The sequence below is a fragment of the Chrysochloris asiatica genome, unplaced genomic scaffold (assembly GCF_000296735.1).
Source record: "Chrysochloris asiatica unplaced genomic scaffold, ChrAsi1.0 scaffold00346, whole genome shotgun sequence".
In the NCBI taxonomy this organism is placed as follows: domain Eukaryota; kingdom Metazoa; phylum Chordata; class Mammalia; order Afrosoricida; family Chrysochloridae; genus Chrysochloris; species Chrysochloris asiatica.
In genome coordinates, this window is record NW_006408864.1 from 1,201,246 (window position 1) to 1,216,318 (window position 15,073).

Sequence of the window (15,073 nt, forward strand, 5' to 3'; positions counted from 1 at the left end):
GACTCCACAGCACATAACAACAACAACATAAGCATATTTTATATGTAAATAAGGAGCACTGGTAGCGTAGAGGTTACAAATCAGGCTGCTAACCTCAAGGTCAGCAGTTCGAAACTACCAGCTGTTCCGTATGAGAAAGATGAGGCTTTCTGCTCCCATAAAGATTTGCAGCCTCGGAAACCCCGTGCAGGGTCACTATGAGTCAGAACCAACTCTACAGGACTTAACAACAACAACAATAATATAGAGAGAGTCCTGGTGTGACACTATAGGATAAACACAGGACTGCTAATCAAAAGAACTCAACAAGTCGCTGTGAGTCAACATCCACTTGCAGCACTTAACAGCAGCAGCTAACTGTAAAAGTGATGGTTCAAGCCCACCAGTTGCTCGTTGGGAACCCTGAACAGGGTTACCATGAGTCAGATTCAAGTTGATGACACTTAATGACAATAACAAACATATATGTACATATATATACACATACACACACACACATACATATATAAACAATCTAATAATACTATTGTGATATTTTAAGCAGAACCAAGAGAAAAAGAAATGTGGGTATAATTGGGACGGCGTCTCTCAATATCAATTAAATGAACAATGTAAAGGTGGAGTTTCAATTCAATTGACAAAGATGATTTTGATAATAAATGGTGTTGGCGTGGCTGGCTATCCATTTGGAAGAAAAAATCTAAACTTAGCACCAGATTAAAGGTACATCGAATACTGTAATATGTCCATGCATACATATGTGTGTGCAAAATAAATGAAGAAAATTTAAGTTCCAATTTGTACAAATTTGGACAGCGGAAATCCTAAACAAAGACATGAAACCCAGAAGCAGTAAAGGAAAAGACTAGCAGGTTATGTTAAATAACAGTATAAAACTTTACATAAGAAGACAAAATGAGCCCTGGGTGCTGCGGGTTAGGTGTAGGGCTGCTAACAAAAGATCAGCGGTTCAAAGCCACCAGCTTCTCTGCAGGAGAAAGATGAGGCTGTCTGTTCCCACAAAGGTATAGAATCAGCCTTCTGGTGACAAGCGATGACAAAGCCTAAAGACCTATATTAGGATAAACACATATCCTTAATAAAATAGTAATTTAAAAACGGGAAAAAAAAAAACAATGAACTCAATGAAAAATAAAAGTACGAGACTGAAATTCTTAGGGAAAAAAAGCAGATGCTTAATATAAACAAACAAACCAACAAAAGTCAAGCCTGTTGCCATCAAATGACCCTATACCTCAGAGTAGAAATACCGTATAGGATTTTCAAGGCTGTAATCTTTATGGGGAATCCTGATGTGGCACTGTAGGATAATGCACTGGAACACAAGGTCAGTTCAAACTGCAAGGTCAGCAGTTCAAATTCACCAGCTGATCTTCAGAAACCCTATACTTTCAGAAACCCATTCCATAAAAATAAAAATATGAGTATATAAGCTACAGGAACAAAGATTTTTATTATAGCATTGTTGGTAAAAAAAAAAAAAAATGAGGGGCAGGGAACCACCAGAAAACAAAACCATGACACTCATCAATAAGGCAATATTTGAATACTCTAGGGTTTATCCATCCGTTGGAACACCATGTAGCTATTCATATGAGTTAGAAATGCATCTATTGACCTGGAAGGATGTCTACATATACTGGTAGGTGAAAATAAAGGTAGGGAATTTTATCTCAGTTTTATAAAAAATAGAAAAATGAACCCTATATAAACTCACACAAGTAAAGGGAGAGATAAAGTAAATTAAACACCAGGAGTCCTGGTGTGGCGCTATGGGTTAATGCACTGGATTGCAAAGTCAGTTTGATCCACAAGGTCGGCAGTTCAAGCTCACCAGCTGCTTCTCAGAAACCCTACACAGGGTCGCTATGGGTTGGAACCGACTCAATGACACTTAACAACAATTAATAATGGTTTTTGTGTTTTGTTTTGTTTTGTTTGGGGGGGGGTCCTGGTGTGGCACTGGACTGTAAAGTTGGTTTAACCACAATGTCGGCAGTTCAAGTTCATCAGCCGCTCCTCAGAAACCCTACATAGGATCGCTATGGCTTGGAACTGACACGACGGCACTTACCAACAACAGCATTTTTTTCTAACCAGTATGCCTACACATTATCTCATAATTAAGAAAAAAGTCTGACGGATTAAATCACTGTTTTTACATTCCAACAAGACAAATACAAACTTCAAATTCCATATATTGCATATTTTTTATAATCTGGCGCATTGCTTTAAAATTTATTTTATGCATATTTAGTATTTTTGGTCTTTCTTCTCTTATTTTAACAAAGTCATAAAAATTATCTTGATATTCCAAATCAGCATCTTATCTATAATTTTAAATTGATCTTGCTTGACACTCAAATTCTAGTTTTTAATTTTCATTAAAAAATTTAGAACGTAACAACATAGATACCCCCTACAAAAGGTTACCAGACCCTACAAAAAAATCAGGCAAGAGACTTTACTAAATAACAACACATTTATTTAGTACTTCATCAACACTTACATATAAAAATATTTAACAGTACCAGAATAAAACAGACAGAACTATGGGGCTCCAATAGAGTTGTTCATAGGAAGTTGAGGTGTGCTTTTCATATTGTATATATTTAAAAAACACTTGGCAAAATAATTTAAAATCATTCAAAGAAGTCTCAGTTTGAGGTAAGTATCTCCCAGAATATCAATCCCTATCTTACTAAGATAATTCTAACAAAGGCCTAAACTAGCTTTGCCTAGAAAACAATGTCTCTTTTTTTCTCACGCCAAACTATAGTTTTCAGCGATTCTGTGCTCTCTCCTTTGACATCCCAAAAGTCTTCCTGAGTTTAAAGAATATTCCTGTTCCTAACTTTCTTTTTATCACACAACACCTGCCTTATTCTTTGAATAATGCAGCTCACAGCCCTACTGTATCCTGTCCACCACCAACGAGTTCCTCACAAGAGAATTACAGGCTGCTGCCTGCTGTCTGTTGCTGAATTGGACACAGATTTTTTACAAAGTATGTGCTTCAAAAAATTTAAAACCATACTTTGAATTTTGGATCACTCTGAATTATAGACTTCTGGATTAAACCTCTTTAAAAGTTTCCAGGGTAAATTTTCTTTATTAGGCTTAGCTACGGTTTGTTAGTTTTCAGTTAGTATCTTTATATTGTTTAACTACATCTTTTATCCCCAAACATATGTGGATTACCATATGTCTTTAGCCCAACAGAGATTTTGGAACCCGAAGCAAACTTGAGTAGTGGTTCTGTTTCAGATGAGGTAATTAAGTCACACTCCAACTTGAAAAAGCGAAATCGGATCTTGAAGCAGAGCTGTCTAGCGTCTTCAGAATATAAGCATCTTACAGATAGCTTCTTATCTTCCCTTAAATGGTATTAATTCTGTGACTGTCAGTTTACTGCATTCAAAAAGAAGTATAAAAATATACTCCAAAAAATAAAACACAAGCTTTTTTCCAGCACTCTGGATTTGCTACATCACAGCTCTCTTTTAACACTCCAGTTGTGCCTAAAAAATTTTTTCACACCAGACTTGCACTTTATTATTTTTCCCCCCCAAATAACTTCCATTTTATTTTCCAAATAATAAGACTGCTGAATCTTCTGGAGGAGGGAGCAGGGGTAAGGAAGGGTCATCTTTGATCATGCAGTGAGTTGATTCCAATATGTAGAAAACAGGGTAAAATAGACTTGATAGCAATTACTCTGTGTGAAACAGTGAATGTTATAAGGAAACAATTTGGTTCTTTCGAAAGAGAGAATTTCGCCTTTACACTATTCCCCCTTTCGTATAGAAATGGCTGTAGTTTCCAATCATGGCAAGGGCTGGGCTGTCTTTCTTCCACCAAATACTCTGCTAGCTGACAGAGACCATGGAGCTGTGAAAATAGAAATGGGAAGGGTAAGGCTAGTCAAGGAGTTACTTAGTGCAACAAGATCTTAGTTTACAAATATAAAAATTAACAGCTTACACTGTGCCATGGGGAAAAGCTAAGATCTAGAACATGGCCAAACATGGTTTATCCCTACCAATTTTTGGAAGTCAAAGGTTTTTAAAAACAGAGAAAATTTCAGAGACTTCAAAATGTTGCTACTGGGTTCCTTCCACATTAAACTTTCACCAGCAAACAACTGTGCTGGTAAAGGAGAGATGTCCAGGATGAACAGAAGCAGCTGGTGCTTCTCTCCACTTTTCTAAAGATCAAGGGGTGTTAAAGAAAAAAGTTATTTTTATTATTGTAGCAGAAAAATCCTAAAAACAAATTCATAAAGACTGGGAGTTGGGGGAAGGGGGTGAAGGTCGGCGGGACAGGGAGACAGCCACAGCTTTTTCGAATTATAAACATCATGTAACTTATTTTTAAATGCAAATTTAAACTATGGGAAAAAAAAAATAGTATGGAAGTAAAAGGATTATACTTGCTGAATAAGAGGATCTGAAAGGACCAGCTTTCCTACATTGAAGGCCAAGTAAAATTCCAATGGCCAACAGTGATAGGTGCTAATGTGAGTTCTGTCCAGAAATGGTTTAGGACTATCCGTAACAACTAGCTCCCCTCCGCCAGGGTCAGAGTTTCTGGGTCAATGTTTATTCACCGAGAGCTGGAAAAACTTGCTGTTGCTGTTAAGTGCTGCTGAGTCGGTTCCGACTCTTAGTGACCCTGTACAGGTTGCTGGGTTTGAACTGCCAACCTTGTGGTTCGCAGTCCAGTGTTGATCCTACAACACTACATCAGCTTAGTGATCCAAAAATTCCATCATCTTTTCATTCTATTTTTCCATGAACGTTTTGAAGTCCCCAGGTATTATCTGCAACTTCCTCACTTGCCCTTTCAACGACAGTCACAGAACACTTGCTGGGCAGCTTTCAAACATGAGAGTTGTAAGAATAGCACAAAAGGTGGTACACAGGCAAACACGGTGGACGTTAGGGCATAATACAGATGTGCACACACAGAGTTAGAAGCCAGTTCCAGGGGAGTTTGCACGTGATATGCATCCATGCTGTTTACTTCAGAGGGGCCAATGCAATGCCAGTGGTGTGGACTAAACACATTCTGAGTCTTAGACACTGTACTTTAGAAACAAACACAGTTAATTAGGCACTTACTATGCTGCTCATGAATGCTTATTGGAGTTACATGATAAACAGAATAAGAACAGAATTAGGTGACCTTAAAAATGACGGTATTCACAGTTTCAAAATAAGAGAAATAAATGCATAGGCCATTCACTGTCACTGCCATTAGAATCCTGTGTCATGTCCTGATCAACAATGTCATACCATAGAAAGACTGCATGTGGCCTACCTAGTCAGTAAATCAAGCTGCCTCTATGTTCAGGACCCAAAACTTAAATATTTAAGAAAAAGACTTGATATTTTCATTTTAATTAAAGTTTTCATTTCAATAGTTTCTCTGAATTGCTCAAATTCAGAAGCAGTCTGAGCTTAAGATTTTACTCAATATCCTTTGTCCATTAATTTATACATGTCCAGTAAAACTTTCAGGTGCATAACAAATCATGGTGGGTTGTGCACACTTCTGAAAGAGAAAGACCAGATCCAGGAGCAAGCTAAGATATGTGAAGAAAGTGATTCAGAGGAGGACACTGGAAAGATGATATGGTGGCCAACAGAGTTTCTGTTAGAGAAAGGCCAGCTAACAACCAACAAGTCTCAAGAACGGTTGAGCTCAAAGGGATCTTAGAAACCTACTTAGTCCTCGCTCTTCATTTAAAAGAGGAAGGAGCTAGGCTATGCCACCTAGCTGTTAGTGGCAAAGACGAGACTAAAGGTTTCGTTCTATGCCCATCTCGTGTATGTTAATATCAGATATACTGACTCTGAAATAAAATTACCTATGAAAATGTAAATAGGAAGGCCACTAAACCCACTGCCATTGAGTCTATACTGACTCACAGCAGCACTTCAGGAGAGGCTAGAATTCCAAGGCTGGAATCTTTAGGGAAGTAGACTGCCACGTCAGCCTTTCGCGGAGGGGCTGGTGGGCTTGAACTGTCTGTCAACCACCACACTACCAGGGCTTCTTAAGAAGACCAATGATAAGCTAAATTTTAAGAATTTCTCAAATACTACATTAAATAATGTCTCACTTTGTTTTAAGTCGTCGATTTCCTGGTCATAAATGCTCATTTCTATTCATACCCTAGTACTTCATTTGCCCACCTATCAGCCTGACTATATAACTAAGATTCCCTTGAATGACCAGAAATGTGCAAAATCAGATATGAATGGGTCAATTCTATATCACAACCAAGGTGCTTTTCAGATGGTCTTACCTTCTCTCAGTTGTACTTAGAGGACCTCATCAGAAAATGTTAACTTTCTGCAAGTTTTCTGGTTGTGGCTGAACCAGTAACGCCTCTTGATTTTGTGTGGAATGACTATTAGAGCCAAACTGAGTCTCAGTCAAGAACTCATTCAGCCAAGATGGAAGCACTACATAGCTTCAGTACTTTTGAGGGCATAAGTTGGTTGCAGTTCTTGCTCAAGAGGTAAGTTCAGAAGGTGGTTCAGTCATCTCTCAAATAGTCAAAACTTTAGAATGAGCGGCTTGTCAGAGAGGTGCAAAATCAGACAAGAAACCATTGGCAGTTATCTGATGCCCTGACATGCACAAATGATGGCAAGAAACACTCTGACACCTAATTGTTTTCAGTAACACACCAGGTTCTGGATTGGTGTCAGTTCCTAGATTGGTGAAATGTTTTGTGCTAAAGGATTAAAACTGCTGGATTTGGGATGTAGGTTTGCAAATCACTGGAAAATCTAAAAGAGAAATATTCTATGTTAAAAAGGTGACCTTACGTCTACAGATACAGAATACAATACACTTGAGAGCCCTCAGTTGTCAGGACAGGTACTGAGATTGCCTGTGATACCAGGGCTCAAATGGTAGTGTTTGGCCTGTTGTTTTAGGATCGATGTAAAAAATATTATGTCTTATGCAAAGGCCACCACTTAAACTCAGGACTTGTCTGCTACTATTTGTTTTTAATATAAAGGGAGTTGTGACTTGGGTCTGCTTCCAAAAACACACAACATGGAAGCAAGACAAATAACAGAGGCAGACACAAAAACAAACTAGAATGACTTCAAAGGAATTTATCAATAAGGAACAATATGGAATCGAGTTTCTTTTTTTTTTTTCCTCTAGGACCATCCATTGGTGTAGGTGGTGGTGGTTATGTGCCATGGAATTGGTTCCGACTCATAGTGACTCCATGTAGCGTTTCCAAGGCTATAAATCTTTACAGGAGCAGAAAGCCTCATCTTTCTCTCACAGAACTGGTAGTTTCGAACTGCTGACCTTGAGGTTAGCAGCCCGACTTGTAACCACTATGCTACCAGAGATCCTTACAGAGAGTATAGGCGTGGCTATATGACAAAGATGTTGATTGTAAGAGTGAATTGTAAACTAGCTGCATATCTTAATCCTTCTCTGGTGGTGGTGTGCTGTGGTGTCGGTTCAGACTCATAGCGACCCTGTATAGGGTTTCTGAGGCTGTCAATCTTTATGGGAGCAGAAAGCCTCATCTTTCTCCTGCAGAACAACTGGTAGATTCCAGCTGCTTACCTTAGGATTAGCAGCCTGACTTGCAACCCCTACGCTACCAGAGTTCCTTCTCTAGGATCTATTTTGTAATAATTTAAAAAAAAAAAAAAAGACAAGAAACAAAGGACTGAAGGATTATTTGAAGTCAGTTTGATAAGAGAATCCAGAATTTTGAAAAGAAATCTGTTCTTTCCAATATCATGAAAATGACGATACTACAACATTATAGACCCGACAGCTTGGAAACCTAGCCAACAAACTGCCCTCTGATCCTTAAAAACATGGACAAATTATACAAACCTCTGCTCAGAACTCACTAAATTTGATTTTAAAAGATTATATTTCAAATAAGAGAGGCATCTGAAAATTCAAAATGATTTTTTAATACTCAATCTCAAAGTTTAGGCCATTGGTCCTTGATTGGAGAAAAGTAGGCCTGCGTTAGCAATGACCTAAATACAGCTTTTGATCTTCTTTATAGACTGTTTAAATCCTAAACAACAGTGAACCTACAGCTCACTTAAAGAATACTAGTACCAGCTGCCATGAGTTGATTTTTATTTTTATTCATGGCAAGCCCAGGGAAGTCAGAGGAGAACTGTGTCGTTTCAGTGACTGATCTTTTGGAACCAGATCACCAGGCCTTATTCCAAGGGGCCTCAAATGTCCAGCCTTTCAGCTAGCAGCCGAGCACATTAACCATCTGCAGCACGCAGGGACTCCCATTTTAACAATACCTTCCTGTTAAATAGAAAATGCCTTCTACTTAACGTCACTGCTAAGTAGAGTTTTCTGGATGGAAGCACTGTACCGTTTCCTTCTTTAAGAACAAAAGGGAAAATCATCAAGTGGGTTGTTTCAAGGGTTCTGAAATGGCCCCTGGGTATTGCCATGAAAGTAGCATGCCCCTGTTGGAAGGAGTGAGCCCTTGGCAAGCCCACCTTTTCCCACTGCCTAACAGTTACCTATGCTAGGTGTTGCTTCTGCTAAAGTATCTGCTTGTCTGCACTGGTAGTGGTGGTGATGATATGCCATGGAGTCGGTCCCAACTCATAGCAACCCTGCACACGGTTTCCGAGGCTGTAAATCTTTACGGGAGCAGAAAGCCTCATCTTTCTCCCGTGGAACCGCTGGTAGTCTTGAACTGTTGATCTCAGATTCGTAACCACTAAACTACCAGAGCTCCTTCTTGCCTGCACCAGCCAATGGTTAAGTTTAAGAAACATCCAAAACTCTATTTCTATCCACTAAACCTAGGAGGAGACTTGGCTAGGACTTTTCTTAAAAAAGAGAAGACTCTTTCCATTAGAAGAATGGCACTGATCAAGCGCTGAGACATTCTTAATCAGGCTGTGGTGGTAATGTAAGCCTCGGAAAGAGGGGATAGGATCTGGCACAGAGAGACAGGAAAGCGTCACATCTATAGACAATGCAGCCCCAAGCACGGTGAGTAAGTGAGCAGCCAGCCCTGTGTGGGTGCCCATTCGACTCTCACAAACACAGCCCTGCACACGACCTACCTGCTGTGGTCCTGCCTGTCGCCCAGCTCCTTTTGCAGCCTCACATTCTTCTCCTCTTCCTCCAGCAGCCTCCTCTTCACAGTGCGCAGCTCTTGCTGGGCCTCACACTTGATGTCGTTGGCTACCACCACGGCGGTCTGCAGGTCGGCCTGGAACCTCCTCCACTCCTCAGTATCCTCCTGGAAACCCAGACCCCAACACCATCAGGTGTCTGCTGGGGATGGTACCCAGACGACCAGCCGGGCTCCCAAGTCCCTCCCCATGTTGACCACAGAGAAGGAATGCTGCGGGAAGAACTCGGTGACCCACTGTTTTTATGTTCACTTGCTTCTAGGAAGAGGCTCGGGTGGAAACTGCACCTTAGTGTTAGCAGAGTTTGCCATCCGAGAAAAGAACTGCTCTCAGTTTTCCTCCTGCCACATTCATTTATAGCTCCAGGCTTATGATGAAGAAATGTATTATGAGAAAAGCAACTAGAGAAGATAATTGGGGTATTTTTTTGAAGGCTTCTGTAAATCATAAGGTCTGCGGTTTGGGCCCACCAGCGGTTCTGCAGGCAAAAAATGAGGCTCTCTGCTCCCACGAAGACTTAAAGATTTGGAAACCTTATACAGAGTCATTATGAGTCGGAACTGACTCCACGGCACTTTAACAACAACAAACCTACGCAAAGAGAGGTACTATTTGTACTGCTGTAATTCACATCTCACCTTTATCTGCTTAGTCAGAGTCTTTAGCTGCCTCTCCAGGTCTGACTTCTGTTCCTCCAGCTTCAATACATTACCTAGAAATAAACAAACCAGATAGGAGTTGTAGGAGTTGAGAGACCCCAGGGAGAGGGTAAACTACGTAGCAAAGAATCAGCCTTGAATAGTACCACAGACCTTCAAATTTATCAGTTCTACTATAAACTCCAACTTTTAGCACTCTGGAGGCTAGAAGTGCGAGGTTCCTCCAAAACTGAGAAAAGGGATGCTCTAAAAAATACGTAGTACTTAATTCTGTTATGTCCTCAAATGACAAGTTATATGACCTTGTAGTACTAGTCACATACAATCTTCCTGAATGCCATTTTCTGTTGTGAGGAGAAGATGTATTATGATAGAGGTTCTGACTAGCTGTTACAATGGTGACTTTTGGACCAGGGTCTAGACAGTGGTGTTGAAACATCAGGGTCCCTTGTGAAGCTTTTCAAGTATCTGTGTTTGAATGAGAATCTCCAAAGGTAGACAAGAGTCTGGACATAATTTAAAAACCTTCACAGGTGACCTGACTACTACTGTTAGCTGTTGTTGAGTTGACTGTGAGTCCTGATGACCGAATGTGTACAGCGAAGGACTACTCCAGAGGGTTTTCCAGGCCTTGATCTTTTAGAGCAGATAGTCAGGGCTGTCTTCCAAGGTACCTCTCGGGTGCCTTTTGGCTAATAGTTGAGTACTGCACCATTTGAATCACTAGGGATTCCACGGTGGCTTGAACACCTCTCCCTAGGTAAGAACAGCTTCAATTTCTTATTTTCCCTGACTCATTCTCTCCATCTTTAAATTGGCCTCCATCCTGCTATCGGAATCACTTAAATTACAATCTGATGACATCATTTCCCTGCCAGAGTTCTTCCATGGTCCCTGATAGTCTATTCCAGAACAGTAGCTGTATATTAGGATGTGAGGTGACTCTGTAGGGTAAGCACTGGATTTTGAACCACAAGGTTGGCAGTTGCCCACCAACCATGTCACGGAAGAAAGATGAGACTTTCTGCTCCCACAAAGATTTACCACCTTGGAAACCTTGTACAGGGTCACTATGAGTCAGAATCGACAGGATGGTACTTAACAATGACAAAGTTTTAAATTATGGATATGAAATGGAATAATCACAGAAACTTATAAAAAAACAAACAAGTGGCCCTATTCCAGTGGTTCTAATTCAGCAGGTGGAGTATTCGGTAGCATTATGTTTGGGTTCAGTGCTACCGACTTAGGAAACAATCCTAAACTTCCTTTAATTTTCTGTCCATTTCTCTCAAGAATTTTATGGGCAAGAAAAAATTAGTCTAGGGCAGAATTTTCATGTCCCTGGATCTCCTAGCCAAAAGACATTCCAATGTCATAATAGTAATTACACATATACTTTCATATCCCTCAGTGAATAACCACAAGGAGTGGGCCTAAAATTTGCTCTGGAGAGTAACTATATGTTGGCTTGTTTGATGTGTTTGATTTGGGACAAAATAACCCAATTCTCAAGAGCAGTATTATCATCAAAACAAAACCAAGAAACAGAACTCTCCTCTTTGACTTTATTCTTTCCAAGTGTGGTACCATGTTTGGAAATACGTATTGGCAAGGGCTTCTAGGTGATGTATTGTATCCTTAAGCATGACTATTCAGCATAGTCAAAGTGACAGAGGCTACTGCACATCGCTGATGAAGAACAGAACAGGTTTGGGCACTAAATCGGACGCTAACCAATTAATCACGGTAGAGGATATAGATGCTGGGGAGCTTTCCAGGCAGCTGAGTAAGCTACTATTTGAGTGAAGGCAAGTGAGAGTACAAGCTTTGCACATTAATCTTCTTTTATCACAAGAGTAAAACACATTAGATAAAGCTTATTTGAACAAAGCAGGCTTTTTAGCCTTTAAAAAAAAAAAAAAAAAGGGCTTTCCTATTCAAAGCAAACTGTGAGTTTATAAATATACCCTATATTGATGCCTTTTCAGATCTAGGTGATCAACATCTGGAAGTTATTCGATATCCTCCCATCAATAGGACACAGGCTGGGACTGTTTTCTGCCCGAGGCCAATAGTCCATGCGTGTGTATCAGTCTGACATCTCTCATCTATCATTCTACCAGCAGATCCAAAGTCAACACATTGTCAGGAGATGGCGATTGTGCTGCTGATATTGTTGCTGTGTGCTGTTAAGTGGGCTCTGGCTTTCAGTAACTCCACGTGACAGAGCAGAATTGCTCCCTAGGGTTTCCAAGGCTGAAATCTGTACGGAAACAAATCACCATGTCTTTCTCCCACGGAACGGCTTTCCTTTCAGTTAGCAGCCGAGGGATCAACTGTGGCGTCACCAGCGCTGTGGGGACTATTTTGAATGAGCCTCTAATAACCATGATTACCCTTAGGAAAAGTCTATATGAACTATCAAATATCATAACTGAAGTTGAGGGTCAAACTAGATTAGATTTTCTAGACATAGGAAGCAACATGGTTCATACACAGGGCACTGGACACAATCCAAAACACATTTGCTCTTTTTTATAATTACCCCACGTTGTGAATGCATGTTCACTTTGTGACATTCCATGATTCCTTACAATCTTTTCTTCTAGGCCACCCAGTTTTTAATTTCGCCTAAGAGGTTTATTATTCAGTTTTTCTTAAGCACTATTCTTTCTGCAAGAATATAGAACACTCAAAAGTAAGAGTTTTTCATAAACCTCATCCATGTGTACATATCCTTCCATGGTCACTGGGAATCCTGACGTGGCGCTGTAGGATAAGCACTGGACCACACAAGGTCAATTTGAACCGAAAGGTGAGCAGTTCAAACCCACCAGTCAGTCGCTCCTTGGAAACTCTATACAAGGTATCTATGAGATGGAACCAACTCAACGGCACCGAACAACAACATGGTGACTCACTGCTACTGCTTTTCCTCTAGAACCCTATTCCACATTTAACCAGGTCTTGGTTTCACTTACTTTCTAGTTCGTTAATGATTTGATTATTATGTAACTTGACCGCTCGGTGCTGTTCCACTTGATCTTCCAATTCAAATATGGTTTCCTTCATGTCTTTTATCTCTGCGTCACTCTCTGAGGATTTCTCCTGCAGCTTTAGACTGGTTCTGCTCAGCTGTTCAGCTTGACGATCACATATATCCTTCAGATAAGCATAATCCTTTTCCACCTAAAATAACAAGTTTTTATTCTGGTGAGTGTTAGAACAGTAAGTTACCATACAGTAGCAGTAGGTTCATCAAAACAAGAGCAGAGGATGTTACTGGTATATGCTGCACTGGGCATAGTTTCTGTATTCTTTGCCTCTGACACAACCAAGGCGATGGATATTCACAATGTTTGTAAATAACTGAGTAGATTTTGCACACCTTCCTACAATCAGAAAGACGGCTGCACATTCTTTAGTACTCTTTTCTACACATGGGGTGGACCAGAACTTCATACCTGGGGAGCTGGGGCGTGTGGCTGCCCCTACTTCATATCTGTTATGGAATGGTGCCCTCTGCTGGTGAGCTATGAACAACACTCAGCTCCTGTCAATGGAACAAATGATAGAACAAAAAGAAGCCCCCTGGTCCTGCACTAACCCCCACAATCTGTTATTGGATCAGACTGTTGTGATTTGGCTTTTCACGGGCTGCTTTTCAGGAGCAGATTACCTGGCCTTTCTTCTGCAGCACTGCTGAGTGGCTGTGAACCACCAACTTATTTGTAGCTGAGAGCAAACAGTCTGTATCACTCAGGGACCTTACAAATCCCCAAATCTTCAGTGATAAAATACTTGTTTTGTGGTTACAGCATTTCTTTAGAGGCATACAAACGAATGTAACGGAGAATACAGACTGCATAGAATATAGAAATAACAGAAAAGGCACACCCTTTTTCAATTATTAAAAAAAATTAAAATATACAAAATAGCACTAAAAATGAGACAACCATGTAGCAAACAGATTTAATAGTGAGACCTGGTGTGGAGCTGTAAGATCAACACTGGACATCTAACTGCAAGGCCAGCAGTTCAAACCCATCAGCTGTTCCTTGGAAACCCTATTATGGATCAGAACTGACTCGACGGCACTTAACAGCAACAACAAATTTTGCCACATTTAACAATATATGTTAAAGTTTCAAGCTTTGCTTCCACCCTGTTGTTACTGTCGTTGAATGCTGTTGAGTTGGTTCCAACTCATAGCGATCCTTTAGAGTTTCTAAGGAGCAGCTGGTGGGTTTGAACCACCGACTTTGTGATTCAAACTGACCTTGTGATCCAGTGCTTATCCTACAACCAGATCTTCCACCCTCGTGAGTAAAAATGATTGGTGTGTGGTCACTCCTTGAAACATTTTTCATCTTTACTATATATAATACATGCATGTGGACTCCTGGTGTGGGGCCGCATTGGACTGCGAACCACCAAGCTCGGAGATTCCAACTCACCAGTTACTCCTTGGAAACCCTGTACACAGTTGCTATGAGTCAGAACCGACTTGACAGCACTTAACAACAATAACTAAGGAGCTCTGGTAGCATAGTGGTTACGAATCAGACTGCGAACCTCAGGGTCAGCAGTTTAAAACTACCAGCTGTCCCATTGGGAGACAGATGAGGCTTTCTGCTCCCGTAAAGATTTACAGCCTTGGAAACCCTGTACAGGGTCGCTATGAGTCAGAACTGAGTCCACAGCACACCCCCACCCCCTCATATGGAGCCCTGGTGTGGTGCTGTGGGTTAATGCACCGGTTTGCAAAGTCAGTTTGAACTGCAAGAACGACGGTTCAAGCTTACCAGCTGCTCCTTGGAAGCCCTATACAAGCTCGCTATGAGTTGGAACCGACTTGATGGTATTTAACAACAACAAACAAGAAGACATCTTCATAATTTTGCCCCCTGTATGCTACACCACAAGGAGATCTGGTAGCATAGTGGTTACGAATTGGGCTGTGAACCGCAAGGTCAGCAGTTTGAAACTACCAGCTGCTCCGCGGGAGAAAGAGGAGGCTTTCTGCTCCCATAAAGATTTACGGCCTTGGAAACCCTGTAGAGGGTCGCTATGAGTCGGAACCGACTCCACGGCACATAACAACAACAACAACAATGCTACACCACAAGGAGCTCTGGTAGTATAGTGTTTACAAGTCAGGCTGCTAACCTCAAGGTCAGCAGTTTGAAACCACCAGCTGTTCCGCGG

The 15,073-nt window shown here is 40.8% G+C and overlaps 1 protein-coding gene across 1 annotated transcript in view; it reads right to left on the reverse strand.

Moving 5' to 3' along the window:
* The window catches only part of SPECC1 (sperm antigen with calponin homology and coiled-coil domains 1), a 309,636-nt gene that overhangs the window by 136,501 nt on the left and 158,062 nt on the right, over positions 1–15,073 (reverse strand). Inside the window, exons 4-6 of the mRNA XM_006875909.1 lie at positions 12,847–13,054; positions 9,842–9,915; positions 9,132–9,310 (exon numbers count right to left, since the gene is read on the reverse strand). Coding sequence (XP_006875971.1) covers positions 9,132–9,310; positions 9,842–9,915; positions 12,847–13,054 — 461 coding nt within the window. The remainder of the gene's footprint in view (positions 1–9,131; positions 9,311–9,841; positions 9,916–12,846; positions 13,055–15,073) is intronic.